At 42.4% G+C, this 19,609-nt stretch overlaps 1 protein-coding gene across 8 annotated transcripts in view; it reads left to right on the forward strand.

Moving 5' to 3' along the window:
• The window catches only part of Sestd1 (SEC14 and spectrin domain containing 1), an 89,378-nt gene that overhangs the window by 40,934 nt on the left and 28,835 nt on the right, over positions 1-19,609 (forward strand). For 6 of the 8 annotated variants that reach the window (XM_075984788.1, XM_075984782.1, XM_075984783.1 and 3 more), the window contains 5 exons: positions 1,555-1,663; positions 5,910-6,000; positions 10,119-10,232; positions 15,563-15,676; positions 16,955-17,052. In XM_075984788.1, coding sequence (XP_075840903.1) covers positions 1,555-1,663; positions 5,910-6,000; positions 10,119-10,232; positions 15,563-15,676; positions 16,955-17,052 — 526 coding nt within the window. The remainder of the gene's footprint in view (positions 1-1,554; positions 1,664-5,909; positions 6,001-10,118; positions 10,233-15,562; positions 15,677-16,954; positions 17,053-19,609) is intronic. The other 2 variants (XM_075984787.1, XM_075984786.1) reach the window with 1 other exon arrangement.

Here is a 19,609-nt window from a genome sequence, read left to right on the forward strand (position 1 = left end):
AGGCAGGTGGATCTCTGTGAGTTCGAGGCCAGGTCTGTATAGAGAGCCCCAGGACAGTTGGTGCAGCATAGAGAGATCTTGTCTGAACAGAACAAGAGGGTAACTTCTTTTAAAATCTTACCTCTTGACCAATACAGAAAAATGTTTTCAAACCAACACAATTACCCAAGTCGCTCATGTAATCCATTAAAAAGAATAAAGCCTATATTCTAATCAACAGAAATGCTGTTGAGTCGCTGCGTATTAGGTCGAACCCTCCGAAATTGCAGTTTATTGATGTTAGACAAAGTGGTTCAATACCAACAGTTGCATAGAAAATAGCCCCTTATTGCTGTCATGCCATGAATCGCATTTCTGTCACTAATGGAAGTCTTTTTCACCTCAGGCTTTTCAGTTTTTAGTGATGAATTGCTAGAGATCATACAGAATTGTTTTCTTCAGGATTTGCTGGTGTTTAGGCTTCTAAAACTATTGTAAATGCTGGTTGGTTCTGACAGGAGGCTGCAGCGTGAATCTAGCAGAAATTTGAAAGATGGACAGTGTGAATAAAAGCTCTAAGTCGGCCTGTGTCCGTTGCAGTGCTGGGAATTGAACTCGTCACTCTGTCCACAGTCCTTGGCTGTGTGATGGTCTCACTTTGGAGTTCAGACTGGTGTTGAACTTGCTGTCTGTCTTCCGGCCTTTGCCTCTTGGGTGCTTAGGTTGCAGGTGCCCATTATCAGGCTGGCTTAAAAAGTTACAGTTTACACTGAGGGCAAACAGGACAAGGACTTGAGATTTCAGCGTGCCCCACTTCCTGGCTTCCACCACGTTCCCTGCTGTGTCTCTACTGCCATCTGACAGTCTGCAGCTGGCTGTCCTGCCTCACATGGCTGTGACTGAGTGTGTTATTTTGCTCTGAATCAAATAATCAAATAAGTACGTTATTTGCTGCTAATCAGTCTATCACGTAGACGAGTCTCCCAGGGCTTTCCATCTTACACGCGGATCCATGGCTCCTCTCCGAGCAGCTCGGGCTGTCTGTCCTCATGGCGTGTTCTTTCAACCTGGTGTTCACACTTCTGCAAGTTCTCCCTCCAGCTTCTACTTTTCTTATACTTACCACGGCTTTTTTTTTTTCTAAATCATTTTCTCTGTTGTCTCCATTTCTTTTTATAGCATTTTAATGGATTTTATATGAAGACACAGCGTAGGAAATTAGTGGCCGTAATTCATACTGTTGTTATGACTTCGAGCTTTCCTTTCCAGATGCAAGTTTGTTTTCCTGGCGAGCGCTGATTGTCCTAGGCACCCAGGAAGTGTTTGATGAGATGATTCAATTAGGCAGCAGCCTAAGTGGAAGAAAATTAAAATGATTTTGGTTTTGATGAAGATTTCGTGGATGCATTTTCTTCTGAATTTTTATGTGGTTTTTGGTTTTACTATCATAAGCATTTATAAACTACAGATAGCCATTAGATATTTCCAAACTGTGTAATTGTTTTAATAACATTGGATTAAGATGTTCATATTCCTTTTTAATACCTGGTAAACTTGAATGTGTCTCTTCCGTAGGAGGGAAGGACAGGCGCAGCGGCCTCATCCTGACGATCCCGCTATGCCTTGAGCAGACGAACATGGATGAGCTGAGCGTCACTTTGGACTACCTACTCAGCATTCCAAGGTGACTCCACAGGTGTCCTTTTCTTCCATTTCAGTATTGTTTCCTATTGGTTCTCGCTGTTGAAATATCACATACTTTTCTAGTAGTGAAATTGCAGTTAAAGACTAGAACCAGGACTTGATGGCAGCACACAGATAAAATACTTGACTCTTGGGTGCACCCCCCAGCACACAGATTTCTGAGTTCGTACTTTGAATCTTCCGAGAACAGCTAGGGTAAGCATCTGTTTACCATGGAGCCTCAGTAAGAAGAGAAATGAGGGGCTATGAAGTCTAGTTTGGAGGTATTCTTAGGTAAAAGGACTGGTGCAATGGGCCCGTGCATAAAGGTGCAAGCCTCACTTTCTGAGTTTGACACTCAGGACCCACGTGGTGGAGGGAGGAATCACAACCTGCGGATGTTCTCTAACTTTCACATATGCTAACCGCCATACAATAAATAAATAAATAAACAAGTAAATAAAATTAACGAAAATGGGCAAGGCAGGATTAGAGGCCTACGTACTCCTTTCCCATGAATCTGCCTCCTGGCACCTGTCTTTGAGGCAGAGCTCATCCGTAATGAGGCTGCTGTCACACTCAGTCCCCCAGGAGGCTCTCCTGCATGCCGCTCGGAGCTGAGGCAGAGTGCAGGCACAGCAGATCAAGTGGTGCAGGGGAAAGAGCCAAAGCGCTAACCTGCTTAGTCTCTCATCTCTCTGGTGATGTGCCTGAAAGTAGTTCTCCAGGTCTTACAAGGCTGGTTTAGTTCTTTAAGTTTTCCAGAGTTTCTGTTGCCTCACTAATGAGGAATAGATTCGTGTCTGTGCATATGAAGTGGGCTCTGAAGAACTTTGCTTCCATCCTCCACATTCTAAGACGCCGGAAGCTCTGGAGGGGGGACTGTTTAATTTCATTGCCCCACCCAGCTCTGTGCTGTGTAATATGTCGTCCTTAGTCAGTGGTCAGCACCTGTTTCTGCCTTTGTCTTCCCAATGGCTTTTTTCTCTTCAGAGCTCTGCATACGCCTATGTGGGCTTGAAGGACCTGCTAACCGACTATTCTCAAGGACTCATATTTGTCGAAAAACTAAATGTAAAAGTGGTGAGCACGGTAGTTGTTTACAGCCAAATTGTGGCTGCTTTGAGCTGTGTTTTAAAACGTGAATCATTGTAGACCCCAGATTTGACCTGTGGTAGATATGGAAGGAACGCCCCCGCCAAAGGAAACAGTAGGTGGTGTTCAGGTATTTAATTCTGCTCCTCTGAGAGGAACTCTGCTCCCTCTCCCCCATCTTATGAGGGAACTGAAACATAGAAAGGGTTAGCACGGGCATCTTGGCCAGAACCCTGTGGCAAACTAGAGCTGGAGACAGAGTCAGAGCCCAGCTAGTAGGCCCCAGCTAGTAGGCCCCAGCCTGCCGGTGACCACTATGCCCCATGGCTGCATCTCTTCTCGCATTTTCGTGGGGACACCAGCCAGGTGAGCATGGCCAGTATGCTTTGGAAGAGGAACACAGTACTCAGATAGTGGTTAGAGTAGAGGCTGGGGTCCATGGAGACCGATGTATTCTGACTCATTAGACATGTCATCACGTACTTTAAAAGGCCTTCTCATCTCAAAGCATTGGGCTAGAGTTAGCAGTCTTAGAAGACGAACATTCTGACATTTGCAAGCATGCTCTCTGATGAAGATGAATGCCACACACGGCATTATAATAAAAGCACAGTCGACCCAGTGCTGATATGGATCAGCAGAACTTTGAGCAGAAGAACCCCTAGATAAAATCAAGAAATAGTTACGAGTGTCAGGGCTCGAACTCTCGGAATCCCTTGAAAGGCCTTCAGGAGTCAGAAGTGAGGCTGTTTTGTATCCGCATTTCTTTTACAGAGCTGTTTGAACCCAGCCTTGTTACCCCAGAAAGGCTGTGAGGAGTTGGGGATCTCACATTTTTTTGTCTTTTTTGCATGGTATAGGAATCTTATTTATAGCACCCTAGACCATGGACTTGCCCTTTGAAACGCATCTGAAATGCCACTTGGTTGGCAGTTTTGAAATAGTATCTCTGGGTTGTGTGTATTTTCATTTTCTATCTTAGTGAAAAATGTAAGAAAATTAAGGGTCTTTTTCAGTGCAGTAGATTTAGTGTCTTATCCTTTAAGATTGTTACAGGTGGCATTTGCAAGCTTCATTACTTTCACAGTATTAACTGGCAGATTAATTTATAGTATGCATTGAAATGTAAGTGTTATTTTTTAAAAACATATTTAACAAATGATTGTGTGACCTACATCCCAGGGTTACAGATGCTAACAAGAAAACACCGTGTGTCTCTGGGTGACAGGCCCACACTGGAATGCTTTGTCTTGGCTCCTTTTCTTGCAAAGTTCTAAGAACTAGAGGACCCTGAGTTCTTGCCTGTCTCCAGAGGCCACTTAGCGTCTGACTGCCCTGACTCTGCTAGCCTTCCTGGGCTTGCAGACACACTAAGGCATAGTGGCCTTCAAATGTGTCTTGTTGGGACCTCTAGGAATTTCTTCTTCACTTGCATCTGCAAATGCTGACTGGGTGTCTGGTTTCTCCCCTACCCCTGCAAGCATTTAAGTGCTATCTGGGCACAGGCGTGTATCACACTCTTCCCCTCCACAGAGGATCCTCCCCTCCCCCCAGTGTAGATCCCAACATTGAATACATAAAGTTTTAAAACAAATCTCACTAACTTGTCATAAAATATGATTTTAATAACATTTGCAGTTGAGTGCTTTGTACTGTAGTCTCAGCGTCCTGTGATCACACTAACTCCAGACAGTTTCCGTCTGTCCAGAGAATCTAGACGTTAGAAGTTCCCTCCCGCTCCTCTCACCAGCTGCTTCAGTCGGCCGCTAATCCGCTCTGAGGCCTTGCCTGTGTTGTACATTTTGTACCAGAGAATTAAACATCTGGGTGTTCGACCCTGGCTCTTCAGCATCGTATTCTGAAGGGTATCTGTGTCGTGGCGCGTGCCGGCTGCTCAACAGTGCTTCGGATGTGGCTGCACTGTGTTCTTTTTGTTCAGCAGTTGTAGACATGGATTTCTACTTTTCTACTGTCAGAACTTATGCTGTTACAATCTTTACGTTCACGTTCCTGTGTGGTCACGTGCTTCAGTTGGCATTATCTATCTTTGGGATACATCTCGGTCGATTTAGCCCAGTTTCTGCCTTTGCCTACCAAGGATCCTGTTCCTCTTTCAAATACTGAGCTCTGCCTCCTCTTCGTGGAGATCTCACTGCTTCTCAGCAGAACTACACATGCTTTGCCTGTCTAGTTAGATACGTGCTAGAGTTAGTGTGTGTGTTAACGTGTGTGACTACTGTGGGTGCTGGGAGGGAACAGGGAAGGCCTCAGAAATCCCCTAGACAGCCAGATTGAAATCCCTGGGAAAGGTTGGTTCTACTTTTCCACTAATGGGTGCAATTGAAAGGACTCTGGGCTAGACTGCCTTCATTTCCAGATCTTTGCTCTGGGAAGCAAGGCTGAAGTTTCCCCCACTGTACTGAGAGAAGGCAGGTGAGGTCCTTGCATTAAGTTTATAGGTACATAATGATAACAGTAAATATAGCTATGGAGTATGTAGGATGGAACTTTTCCATGTAGCAGCCGTTACATTTGGTAAATATTTGCACAGTTAAACACAGTACAACACATTTTGCATACTAAAGGTAATGTTTTGTTGGCCAGAATAGGAAAATCAAGGCAGTGATGGGTCAGAGGTGGAGCATTCAAGTGTCCAGTCAATCTGGAAGCAAGTATGACTTCAGCATGGTGGATCTCTGGGCACAAAGATGCCAGTCTCCAGTGGTTTAGTAACAGCTTATTATTTTCACCTGTGTGAAGCCGTTTCCTCATAAATCGTACAATCTGGTAAGAAGTGCGCTAGGCATGTGGAAGGTGGTCCTTACCTGGCTCTTTGGCCCCGTTTTTAGAAGGAGATATTGAAAAACTTTCGGGAATGTTGGAATAGTCCTTGGCTTTCTTTTTAAGGTCTTAGCTTACCATGCTTAGAGTTATTTTCCTTCCTGATCAGCTTGTGACTAACGCTTGTAGAGATGAGAAAGACAATGTTAGAAATGGAAAGAATACTCTGGAGAATTTTATCGGTTGATACTGTAGGTCAGACCAAGCGAGGTGATTTGTACCCCATCTGCTATAAAGCTTTTGCCTTCTTCCTTCAGGGTCAGGGGAGAGTCTAGACCTCGTTTAACACCCATAATTGTGTTTTGTTTCAGTGAGAAATGTAAGGCCAGAGGATTCACTGTGATCGTGGACGGCAGGAAGTCTCAGTGGAATGTGGTGAAGACAGTCGTCTTAATGCTGCAGGTGATTCTTGGTCCTGTGTCTGTCACTCAGGAGATGCTTTCCATTTTATATCACGGTACCATGATGAAAATTACAAGTACATATTATTTATCAGTTCATGCCCAGGCTTCTCAACAGTGACTCAGTTCTGAAAAGAGATTTCACACAGTGCCATTGGATTGCTTAAATTCAATTTTTATATGTTTAAATATATAAAAAGTTGAGCCTGTACAAGCTTTAAAGGCTGAAAATAGATTGGCGTGTTGCAGTAGTCTGAGCAAGAAAGCCTGTGGTTGTCATGTGAGAAGACTGAGAGCACAGGACTCACCTGGCTGCTCCGTGTGCTGTGCTTTCTGGGTCTCCCTCCCTACCCCCCCCCCGGGCTCCTTATTGGTTATATGGGAATCGAGGATGGACAAGTCAAGTTTGAGAAAGTTTGGCAGGTGAGCCTTATATGCTAGTGGCAGCTTTAAGAAAACAAAACCCACAAAGAAATAAAAATAAAAATTTAGGATTTGTGATGATCATACTAAGAATTTATATCCCAGAATTTATTTCATAGCTGTATCTTTAGAACATTATTAACAGCTTGTAAATTCACATTTAATAAACAGCCACTAAGTCTGCAGAGTAGGGGCGGGGCGTCTCGTCCTGTATTTCTTCATGTCCCTCACACTGGTTTGTCAGTCTCAAGCATGGAGCAGAGACTCAGCAAACCCTTGTCTTCTGTAAGGCTACATTGTCATGTGACACGGAAACATCCCAAGGGTTGGGCTGCTCTCAGGTATCTGGTCTTCCTTAGAAGTTTCCAGAAAGGGAGCTATTGTGTGGCACCCCCAAATGAACCAAATTCAGTGAAAGGCATCGGTAGACTAATTTGGGGAAAATACAATTCATTCAGCAGGAACAGGTAGCATGTGTTTGTTTTAGCAAGTATCAGTGGCATAAAAGACAGTCTGAGCGTGAGCAGTGGCGGGCTGCTCCTTTAGGGCCGCACAGAGAAATGGGACTGAGCTTTAAATCCTCAATTGGGAGAATCCTGTGTCATGCTTCATCCATTGCTTAGGACAGTTGGGTTGAGAGGATTTGAGGGATGGCAACAAGGAGAGATAATTACAGGTTTTAACTTTGGTGTCAGAGTTTAGCGTGACTCAATACTGTCTGCGTTAGTTCAGCCTCACAACGTTAGAAGTTGGCAAAGCCCAAGTGTTGGGCCCTGGCTTTTTCCACACGTCTGAAGTGGTCCCAGATTGTTTACCTATTGCTCCATTATTTGTTTTTTTCTAATCTTTATGGATGTAGTTCCTACATTCATGTCTGTGCATCACATCTGTGCCTGGTGACCAAGGAGACCAGAAGAAGGTGTTAGGTCCCCTAGGACTGGAGTTACAGAGAGTTGTGAGCTATCATTTGGGTGCTGGGAATTGAACCTGGGTCATCTGGAAGAGCAACCTCTTCGCTGCTGAGCATTCTCTTTAGCCCCTGTTGCTTCCTTCTTAAGGATAAGACTTAAATGCATCCTCACTGGGCTCTGTCCTGAGATAAAGAGGTGTCCTCAGAGGACTGGTTTCTAAAATTGGTGCCCCACAGCAAACCCTCTGCCAAACGTGTGGTGGCCTCCCAACCCGAGACTTCTCTGAAAAAGTCGTTAAATTCCACTTAGGTGAGCAGTCTGTTGTTGATGGTCATGTGTTCTTCCTTTCATCGTGACACTCACCTGTTGCTGGTGAGCCCTTGGGACTTGCTATGATCTGCACTTGGATCTGTGGCAGTTCTGTGGAACAGTCGGTAGACTTAATCCCTGCTGTGCTTTCTGCCTGATGGATAATTTTGTAGACATTTAGACTGACTCATATCTGACTTTTCCAGAATTCCCTTGGCCATTTTCTCCTCGTTAACTATCTCTATTCAGGAAGTGACTTCGGTGCTTTGATCTTGGGCTGGGGTCAGATGTTTGGTAGTTTCCCCAGCTCCGTGAGAGAAGTCTGCCTATCACTAATATTCTGAAAGAGGAGCCTTGTTTCCCTTGCTTCTCATAATTTTCCTGTGCAATGGCTTAGAAATACTGATTTTTCCATAGGTCAGTAACTGAAGAAACTACACCCTAAACTTCCCAGCCTCTGTGATAAGGATTCTGAAACAGCCGAGTTCATGCTGCTTACCTTAGCGACATCCTAGTCATTACAGGAACACTGGCATGCTGCTGTGGAAAGATCATTTTCCGTCTCTTTCCAAAAAATTATAACTTGGTGCGGTCCTCGATGGCTTAGAATAGTGGTTGGACTTTTGGTTTAAATAAATATCAGGAGCTGACCGTGCACAAAATTTGCAAACTCTCCACCACAGAACTGAATAGTTGGAAAAGAGGTTCTCGGGCCCTCAAAGTCTAATATACTCTTCATCCCGACATTCCAGAAGTCATGTGGTGACCTGGTCCAGAGCCTCTGAAGTGGCGAGACTGGGTCAGACACACCTGACTTCTGATCTGCCTTCATCACCTCCAGCTCTAAGCTACAGTTACTTGAATGAGATCCACTGCTAATGAAGATTAAACTATTTAACAGATATTGTTGGAATGGGTTCTGTGTGTCAGGCACTGAGGTATAGAATGACATTCATAGATAAGTACCTGCCATTGGGAAGCCTAGGTGCCGTTGAGGAGTCAGGCAATGGGCAGTTAAGGAAATGAATGAGAAGCATTAACTGGTGGTGAGAGCTGTGATGAATGTGGACACACACACACGCCGATATACACACACAGATATACACACACAGATGCATACACAGAGATAAACTCACACAGATTCACACAGTATACAGATACACAGATACAGATAACACATACACTCTTACAGATGTACACACACAGCTACACTCACAGATAAACTCACAGATACACTCACACAGATTCACACACTATACAGATACACAAATACAGATAACACAGATACACTCTTACAGATGTACACACACAGATATATAACACAGATACACTCACACACAGAGATAACACACTCAGATACATATACAAATACACAAACACAGATACACACTTTTATACACATACACACAGACACACACAGAAGTATACACACATTCTTATACGTAGATACACACGCAGACACACAGACATAAATACAATTACACACACACTTACCGATAACACACACAGACACAGATACATATATTCTTACACATAGATGCACACAGACAGTCACAGATACATACACCCCCTAGATGCAGGGAAAGCCTCCTTAAGGAGGGAGCCCTCAGTTCAGGACACAGAATGAAGAACACCCTGAGCAGAGGGAGTGGAGGGGCAAACACGTGAGGCGGGTTCAGACTTGCGTTCTAGGATCTATGAGCTCAGCGATGGTGGAGGAGCATGCCAGGAAGAGGCGCACAGTCAGGTCTGACTCAGCAGGAATCCAGCTTGAACTGCATTAGCAGCTGTGACCCCAGACGGTGTAAAGCAATGAGGCCTTTGCAGAGTATTTCAGGAAGTTAGTTTGGGATGTTAACAGAACGGAGTAGAAATGAGTAGATTGCAGGGGTTTCTTCAGGTTAGACGTTTGCGCAGCTTCCTGATTAAAAAGACGTACTTAAGTTAATAATGCTAACTACCACTCTTGGTCGTTTTAGAAAATGTGAAACTGTGTTGTATGGAAAGATGGTTTGTCTTCTCCCAGTTACTGATCACAAAGAACCCTGACTTTTTATGTAATGGCAGATAAGAAACCAACTTTGTGAGAAAATGGATTTCTCATCTCCTGAAGAAATTCTTCTTGATGATGGTATTGGAAAACATTTGTCCTGTGCCTTAGAAAAACATATTTTAATAGTTTCTTACCTAAAATATAAGTCTTGTGGTTTACTCTAAACATGCTTTCAGCAGGGATACTGTGTATAACAAATGTCATTGATACATACGGTCTGTTTAGAACTGTTCGAAAGCTTCTAAATAGCTTGTCTTTCTTTATTGCCACTTAGGTTTTGAAGTTTGGAGAATTTCTTTGGCTTTCTTTTCTTATTTGACTTTGTTTTCAAGTATCGTAGCATAACCGCAAGTGTCTAGTGATTTGTACATCTAGTAAGTCATTCGCATGTGTAATTTGTGCTTATTCTTCTATGTTTTGCAGAATGTTGTTCCGGCTGAGGTATCCCTTGTATGTGTAGTGAAGCCAGATGAATTCTGGGATAAGAAAGTAACCCACTTTTGTTTTTGGAAAGAAAAGGATAGACTTGGCTTTGAGGTAAATATAATCCTTATAAAAAAGAGTTGCGCCTTTGGAAGTAGATCTCACTGACATTGCTGTGCGTGTTCTGTTAGTTACTTACAAGCTCCAGCTCTGTGCTGTACTGCGGTACTGCAGCTGTATATACTCCGCGCTCACACACTTGTGAGATGATTGTGTCTTCCTCATACACTGTAAAAGCTTCATCTCCATCTGTACACTCTTTATTAACTCCTGCATAACTGAACCCTGTGTATTTAAAGTTTCCAATGATGAGGAGGAGGAAATGTGGCAAGTGGGAGGCCACTCTGGACCTCAGAGTGGACGATAGAGTGTATTGTCGGCCATATGCCATGCTTATTTTTAGGTTTTTCTTACAGTTTTATTAGTCTCGATCCTGTTTGTTTAGGTCACTTTCCCTTGGGCCACCTTCAAGATTTCGTTTTGATTTTGGTTTTCAGCACTTTGATTTCATATGTGTAGATCTTTCATTTGGTGCTTATCCTATTTGGTAGTCTTCATAGTTCTTGTGTCCCTGAACTGTGTCCTCCAGTTTAAAAATTCTCTGACACTGTGATTTGAAATATCTCTGTGCCCTGATTTCTGTATTTCTGCTATTTTAACTATATTCATGTTGGATGATTAGAAATTTTCTCACTTTTCTTACTTGGTCTTCTCTTTGATTTTAAACTCATATTGTCCCCTTCTTATTTATTTAGTTCTGGGGACTGAACCCAGGGTTTTGTGAGTGGTAGACAGGTGCTCTGTTATGGAGCTTGTCCTAGCCTGGTTTGGGTGTTTTCTCTTTTGGAATTTTTTTCAGTTTTGATCCATTTTCAGACTCTGTGTTTGATTGTGCTGAGTTTGTTGAGAAGACCACTGGAAAATTTCCTCATCTCTTGCCATGGTTTTGCTATGTGGCATCTCTGTTTGATTCTTGTGTACCCAGCCTTCCATCCATATTCACATTCATGGATTGAAGTCACATATGAAAATATTTGGAAAAGTTCCTTCTGGGATCAGGAAATGGCTCCAGCGCTAAAAGCGCTTTCTGAGCAAGGACCATATTTCAGTTCTGAACCCAAGTGAAAAACTGGACATGGTGGCACATAATTAAAAACCCAGTCCTGGGGAGATGGGCGTAGATGGATCCCTGAGGCTGGCTGGACGGCCAGTCTGGCTTGCTTGTGACCTTGATTGCAATGAGAGACCCTGTGTTTAAGTAAACAGACATACAAAAAGGGTTGACTGGCACCCGAGATTCTGAGGCATCTATCCAGGGGTGTCCTCTGGCACCCGAGATTCTGAGGCATCTATTCAGGGTTGTCCTCTGGCACCCGAGATTCTGAGGCATCTATCCAGGGGTGTCCTCTGGCACCCGAGATTCTGAGGCATCTATCCAGGGGTGTCCTCTGGCACCCGAGATTCTGACGCATCTATCCAGGGGTGTCCTCTGGCACCCGAGATTCTGAGGCATCTATCCAGGGGTGTCCTCTGGCACCCGAGATTCTGAGGCATCTATCCAGGGGTGTCCTCTGGCACCCGAGATTCTGAGGAATCTATCCAGGGTGTCCTCTGGCACCTGAGATTCTGAGGAATCTATCCAGGTGTCCTCTGGCCTCCACTTATGTTGGCGTGTGCATTGTACAGACAGACAGATAGGCAGGCAAGAAGAAAGACAGACAGACTCATATACAGACAGACGCACACACACAAAACCTAGACATACACATACACACACTTTTTTCTGTATTAGACATAGCGTTTGTGCCTAAACCATACTCTTTAACCACGTTTCTCTACCATTTGCATGTCATTAGGTATGAGTAAGCTAGGATTGATTGAAAGCATGCAAGAGATTTATGTGGGGTCTATGCAGATGAAGTGACACTGTACATAGACTACTTGAATATCTTTAGATTTTGGCACTTGGGGTGATATCCAAGGATCCAGCCTCCCTTAGACTCTAAGTGATGAGTCTTCTTTGTCTTCTTGGTGATCTCTCATCTGTCTCTGCATTATAGCTGTCTGCATGTTCCTGCTACCTGACACGTGATCACTTGTGTCTCTTATTCTTTATACTGTTGGCTCTGAGTAGGGACTGTGGTATTTCTTGTATGCTCTTTCGTTTTATTCTGAATTGAATATTGGGCATTTTAAGATAGTAAAAATTGGGGTAAATAGCATTTGTGTGTGCATGTTAACCCACTTACCTTTTCTTTGTGTTTTAGCAGTGAGGGGAGGTGTCAAGTCCAGTAGCCCGGGTTGATTTGGCTCTTGGCTTTGTCTTACTGTTTTTCCCAGAGCACCACAGGCTTCAGGTTTCTCTGTAGTTCCTTTGGTTGCAGCAATACTTGTTCTATACACCAAGTAGAAAACAGGTATTTCTCCCCACTTGTTCTTGCAGCTTTGTCATTGGTGGATTTGACTGTTGTGTGGCATTAGTGGAGCCATGTGTGCTACCAATTAAAGGAAGATGGCTCTCGCTAGTCCAGAGATTATTTTCCTAACAGTTTCGGTGGGAAGTCACATCCCAAGAAGCTGAGGTCAAGAAAGCCTGGATGCTGCAGTTGGCACAAGGGAGATCGAGCACAGTTCCATAGTTCATAGCTAGGGGCCTGCAGAAAACATGACTCTGCGCGAATATGAAGTGAGCAGGTGCGCCAGCCGCTCAGACTCAGGCTGTGCACAGGATAAGGAAGCCTGGTCACATCCTTTGTCACACCCTGCTAGCATAGGTGCCTGCCCCTGCGAATGAACAGTCACTAGCATCTCAGAGGATAAAAGAAGCAGCAGCTTTGGTCTGACGTCATAGATGTTTGACTTGGAACGGAAGTGTTTAATGAATGAAGCGTTTTATATCAGTGCCATTCCTCTTAGACACTGAAGAGACTCAGTTCTGAAATTTACCCAGTCAGTAAGTGCTTATTAAAAGCCTGATGTCGGCCGGGCGGTGGTGGCACACGCCTTTAATCCCAGCACTCGGGAGGCAGAGGCAGGCGGATCTCTGGGAGTTCGAGACCAGCCTGGTCTACAAGAGCTAGTTCCAGGACAGGCTCCAAAACCACAGAGAAACCCTGTCTCGAAAAAAACCAAAAATAAATAAATAAATAAATAAATAAATAAATAAATAAATAAATAAATAAAAGCCTGATGTCCTAAAGAAATGGGAGTAATTTCAAATGCTGGTTATTTGGCCACTAAACATATTCAACTTTCAAGGGAAGTTCACTACCAGTTATTAAGTGGTACTTAGAGCTTAGAGATAGAATTAAATTCAACATTCATTCTTATTTAATCGAAAATTATTTTTCTTGGAGTAATATGGGCTTTTATAAAAGAAGCCTATGTCTTTGTGTAGATATTCTGTTTATTTTTAACAGTATAAGTTTGTTACAAATACTGGTGTTCTTATAAGTATGACTGAGTGTTTTATTCTACAGAATTATGTATAATATAACGAAGTTTTGTTATCAGCTTTCCACATTGTCAATCAGCTGGCCTGTTCATTGTTCCCACGGGATTTCTTGTTTTCTTTAGTTTTCCCCTTTAGTGATCTCTTTCCTGTGCACTTTTGCAGTGCCCTTTATTGTCCACCGAAGATTCCTTCCCTTGCTAGCCTCAGTATTTCTCTGCAAATCCGGCCCATGTGAAATCTATACCTACTTGCTCAGCTTCCTTTTCTCTAGTAGTAAAGTCAAGTTCCTTTTGCCCCTCAGCAGCACGTCCCCAGTGACCGTCAGATATTGCTGCCCAGAGGACAGTATCTGTGTGATAATGACAAGACTCAAACTGGCATTGATCCTGTCCTCCGAGACACTGGGAATCAGAGTGCTGCCTCCGCCCCTCTTTTATGTGTAAACGTTCATAATAATAGTATATTTACTCAAATCTGTGTTCTTCTCTGAAGTCTCCAGTAGTGAGACGCAGGACCAGAGGTGTTCTTCATGTTCCTTTGTCAAGAACACCCTTGGTGATATTTAGTGTTTTTAGTTTTTATAGACGTGTATCAGAATTTTGTGGAGAGTTAAAATGGTACAGATCTCTAGCCAAATTACTTTGGGCCATCATTAGCCCCCTGAGTAGCTCAGCCTTGTGTCCGATCCACTGTCCTGTCAACTACAGGTAACAACCTTTAGAATATATTAACAGCAGACCCTGAGTTTCCACCAAGCTAAGGGTATCATCAGAAAACTTGGATTGACAAAGGCCTTAACTTACTCACTTTCTTCCCTTCTGTGTCTATAAAGTCCTAGCAGCTGCTTCTTCATGGGGCCACATTATTTGGGGCAGCCTGAATCTGTGCTTCAGCACTGTGGTCGCTCATAGTTCATACAGCTCAGAATAAATTAAATTGTACTATTTTGGAAATGTTGTTAGCAGTGTTTTGTGGAAATTTGTTTTATTTAGTTAGAGTTTTGTTTTGTTTTCATCCGCCAACGTATTCTTTGAGTATTGGTGCATGCACAGGAAGGTTGTGAATAGTGTCTGCTTCCTGGAAATGAATACGCAATCCTGCTGTTGTTGGTTGTGGGATTATGGGCTTTTCGAGCAAGTGAAGCTTTTTAATCTTCGGGTTTTTGGTACACATTGTTGTCATTCTCGGACAGCCCAGTTTCCATCTTTCGCATCTTGGACAGATGCAACATTTCCCATCGGGAGCACATTGCAGTGAACATCCTGCCGTATACTGAACACACTTTTGCCATCTGCAGCCTTTATTTCCACAAACTGACATTTGGATTTCCACAGTCACATCCAGACTTGGTTTCCCCCCTAAGGCTGCTCTCTTAGCAGTGTGTTCCTTGGTAATGAGACTCAGTCACTGGCCCTCATCCTTGTGTCTCAATCCCTTAGTTCTACTGTACTTTCTCTGTGTCCTTACTGGGATGTTTGCATAGTGAGAAACTTACCCTCTCTTGCTGTATACCCGCCCTTGGTCCCTCTTATGCAAGATGCTGCCTGTGTTTACCTCCCTCTGTTGCTGGTTTTCAGCAGAATGACTTCCTTTCTTGGCTTAGCCTGAAGAGTATCGTTTCTTTTAAGTTCCCAGAGTTAAACCATTCAATGTTTCAGCCCAGTTTATTTTTACTGACATCTTTGGTTAGTGAAGATATTTTCAGGCTCCTCGTATTTTTTTTTTCAATATTGATATCATCAGAATTTTTTGATAGTTTTTTTTAGCAGATAACCATAATTGAATTGATTTGACATCTTGCATTAAATAATAAATGATAGTTTGCTATTATTTTGAAGCAGTATTGCACGTTTTTTTAACCCTAATTCTAGTTCCTTATTTACCTCCAGACTTTAATAGTTTACTTGGTATTTTTTTCTTTTTTCTGTAGGTTATTTTAGTGTCTGCCAATAAGTTGACTCGTTACATAGAGCCATGCCAGTTGACAGAAGACTTTGGTGGGAGTCTTACCTACGATCACATGGACTGGCTAAATAAGAGGCTGGTTGGTATAGTATTATAAAACAAGATAATCAAATGCCTTTACACATGAATATGTGTGAATAACTTTCTCATTTTAGTAAACTAAGATGTTGGTTGTTCTTTTAAAAACAAAGAAGCACATTGTGTATGTCAGAGAACTGTATTGTTCGGAGCCCACACTCTGTAGTTAGGGTCACTTGGCTAGCGTCCTGGTGTTAGAAACTGGGCATGTGACCTTCATTGATGTGTTTAATTTCCCATGTCTTAGTTTTCATATCTATAAGGCAGTAATAGTAACAGTACTATCTTGTGCAGTTGTGAGCAAGACAAAATGAATACAGACCTGCAACATTTAGATTAGCCCTGCAGGGTACAGTAGCCCTCTGTGTTATCTGTGTCCATTGGATCAGGACCGGTAAGGTTGCCCTTAAAGTAGAGTGACGGTAGCACGGTGTCTTGAGAGGTGGTCTCGATGACACAGCCCTTTCAGAAGATACTTCTCATGTAATATCAGCCCGTGGTGCAGTATGACAGACAGACAGCTTCCGCTTATCCAGACTTGTGAGGCGTGCTGCTCAGTGTCACACAGCATTGCTTTATTGAGTTGTGGAGAGAATGGTCTCTGAAGTAGCTTCTTGAGAGTGTGTGCTAACCTCAGGGAACTTTGGTTAGCCCTGAATGAATAGCCGTATCTAAACAGTGACACCTCTGTCGGAAAACTGTATGTCTGTTTTATTGCCTGTGTTCAGATGTGGTCGAATCCCTTCGCAGAAATACTCATGTTAAAGTTTTAAGTCATTTATCTATATATTACAGACTTGTCTGAAAAACTCTGGACTGCTAAATATGACCAGTATTGACTGGTGATAGAGTATGGTGAGGACACGGTCTGTAATTAGGATAGGTGGCAGTAGCTGCTCTCAGTAACATTCATGTAGTTATAAAATCCGTTATTGATATAGGTTTTCCCACAGAAGGATAAGAATGGAAATAAGTTTGAATAAATTACATTATTATGTATTATATTTATAAATTATAATACAATAAATTATAAAAACAAAGTTTGAATAATTTATTGCATTTGAAAATTCTGTTGCCATTAAAGCTCTTCATTACTTGCAGTGTGATTTTGTTCTGGGCTCTGTGCACTGCTGTGCTCTCTGGCGGTTGAACTGCACCATGTGACTTTCTGGGAAGGAAGAGAAACACCACTGATAGTGCTGTTGCTGTTACCCGAAGTCCTTATTATGTGTTGATTTTGAGATTATTCATGGTATGTCTCTGCACTCTCCTGTTGCAGGTCTTTGAGAAGTTTACGAAGGAGTCTACGTCATTGCTAGATGAACTTGCTCTGATTAACAATGGAAGTGATAAGGGGAACGAGCAGGAGAAGGAAAGGTGGGTGGAGTTGTCTGGTGGAGGATGCCCATGCTGCAGGCCTGACACACACAGCTAATGGTCATTCGCCTTACACATACAGCGTTCATTGGACTTAAGTTGGCTTTAAAAGGGGACTTTCTGATGAGCCTGGCTGTGTTCCTTTCTCCTTGCACTGGGAAGCATTAGACCATACTTGGAACATGAAGCCATTGTCTACTCTCCTTGGTTTTGCCCTTTCCTGCAGACACCTGCTGCTTGAAATAAAATTCTTACTACTTTATTTAAATTCGTTAGTATCAAAATGTCTAGCATATAGAATTCTTGTCCTGAAACATGATACTTGGAAGGAGTGTCTCATTTCATCATAGTTGACATAGTAGTTGAGTTGTATCATCAATAAATCTAGCTTTCTAGACTTACTACCTTACCAGGGTGTCCATTGCCTTTACGGCCTAGCCAGTCTTCACGTTTTGGTTGGTGGACCAGGTTCCTTTCTACCCAAGGCTAACTTTAGCACGTTAAGATACAAATCATCCTGAACTGTTGATGTCAGTGTCACTAGAACTGTGCTTTCTTGTTAGGAAGTTTGCAGGAATCCACAGTCTTCTTGACTTGGATTGACTTGACACAGTCTTGCATCTGGCTTGAACCTGCTTTGGACCCTATGATCATGTGTCAGTCAGCTGACATAACATGGTTACATGGATGTAAAAGGATGATAACTTTACCAAATGTTGATTAGAATAAGTTCAGAATATAAAAACAAGTAGTTTGAATTTCAGTTTAATTGAGGATACTGTAAATAGTCACAAATGTTAATCTTCTATATAGCCTATATTGTGTGACTTCTTCCTTGGAGGCATGGACTATGTCTTTTCATCCCAAGTAGAGAGCACCCGTGACCCACTAGAGTCATGGTTCCACACAGTCTAGCTTGGTGAACCAATTTTATTTAGGTTACTTATGGGTGCATGGGCGAGATGTTCCTTCCAAGACCATAGGAAGCTTATAGGTAGTTATATTACGAAAAGATTTTCTGTCTACCAAGTGCCAACCCCTTGTATATCCTGCAGGTGGAGAGAAGCCTCTTGTAAGCCTCTTGTGCTGTCTGATACACCCTCCTCCTTTCTCACAGAAGAATGTTAGTGGGCTAGTCTTATGGGAGTCTCTTTATGGTAACAAAGCTGCTCTATTTCAAGATAGCAGTTGGCATATCCTGCCTGGAAAACAGAGTTCCACAACACCATATAAAATAAAAATGTAAATACATATATATGGCTACATATGTGATTCATATATAGCTATCACACACACTTATATCTCAGAAAAGACGTACATATGAAGAGGGTACCCATGGAAAATTAATTGATGGACAGAGTTTAATGCTGTATTCTATCTCTGCTGATGGCTGCAAACCTGGCTTAAGGGTTCTGAGGAAGCACAGCATCAAAGAAGCCTGTTTAATTGCTTCTTTAGACCTCCGCATGCTTGGATGACAATAGGTCAGGGCTCCATTCCTTCTCTACTAAGGTGTTTTTAATATTTTGAGGAAATGCTGGGAAATGCTGACTTGCGTGTCTACATGAAATAGTAATAAAATATTGTGTCTTCCACACTCAAATGTTATTGTTTTGGTTTTTTTCATACTCAGGTAACAGAGTCCCATCCATCTCTTGTGAATTTTATCAACCTTCATTGTGCTATCTATCCCTCAGGAGGCATCTTGGCTACCCAAGAGGCAAGAGCATGGGTCAGTTAACAAATTGCAGGATTTAGTTCAGCATATAGCAACATGGTTTTAATCTGTAATTTAGCTTCTCTAGCTTTCTTGAATTTTCTTTCTTACCTGTTACAGAAAGTGAAGGCAGAATCAAGCTTCCCAAGAAACAAGACAACAGTAGGGAAGGCGTGGAGTGTAACTGTTAGGATACCACGCATGCGTGCATATGTGTATGCATGCTAGTCATGTTTGTAGGTTGATTTTTGCCTCCTCTCCTGCTAAAGGTGTTTTAGTTACATGATTGTGGACCATGTCATCTTCATTAAGGGACAGTTTGACTTTGTTCTCTCCCTTTTATATCCTTTATTTCTCCTCTACATTGCTGTAGCTAGGGTCTCAGATACTGTGTTGAATAAGAATGGAGAGAGTGAAAACTCTTGTCTCCTGTCTGTTGAGGTTTTTGTCCTTAAGTCTGTGTGTTCTATATTACACTTACTTAATTATGTATGTTGAACCATTCTTGCGTTTGCTCTGAAGCCAGCCCAACTTGGCAGTTAAATATATAATCCTCTTAATGTGTTGTCGAATTTGGTTTGCAAATAGTATATCAAAGATTTTGTACATTTATTTTCATTCAGGGAAATTGTTCTCTTTTGCTGTGTTCCTCTCTGGTTTGGAACATTAAGATGAGTTTGGTAGTAATTACTTCCTACATTATAGAGCAGCTTGAGGAACATTGGTGTTTGCTTTTTATTGATCTCATAGAAGTTAGCATCGATCTTTCTGGAGTGCATGTATTATGTGTAAAACAATTTGTGAAGTAGATTTATAAGAATAGTACAGCATTTAAAAATG

The sequence above is a fragment of the Microtus pennsylvanicus genome, chromosome 9 (assembly GCF_037038515.1).
Source record: "Microtus pennsylvanicus isolate mMicPen1 chromosome 9, mMicPen1.hap1, whole genome shotgun sequence".
In the NCBI taxonomy this organism is placed as follows: domain Eukaryota; kingdom Metazoa; phylum Chordata; class Mammalia; order Rodentia; family Cricetidae; genus Microtus; species Microtus pennsylvanicus.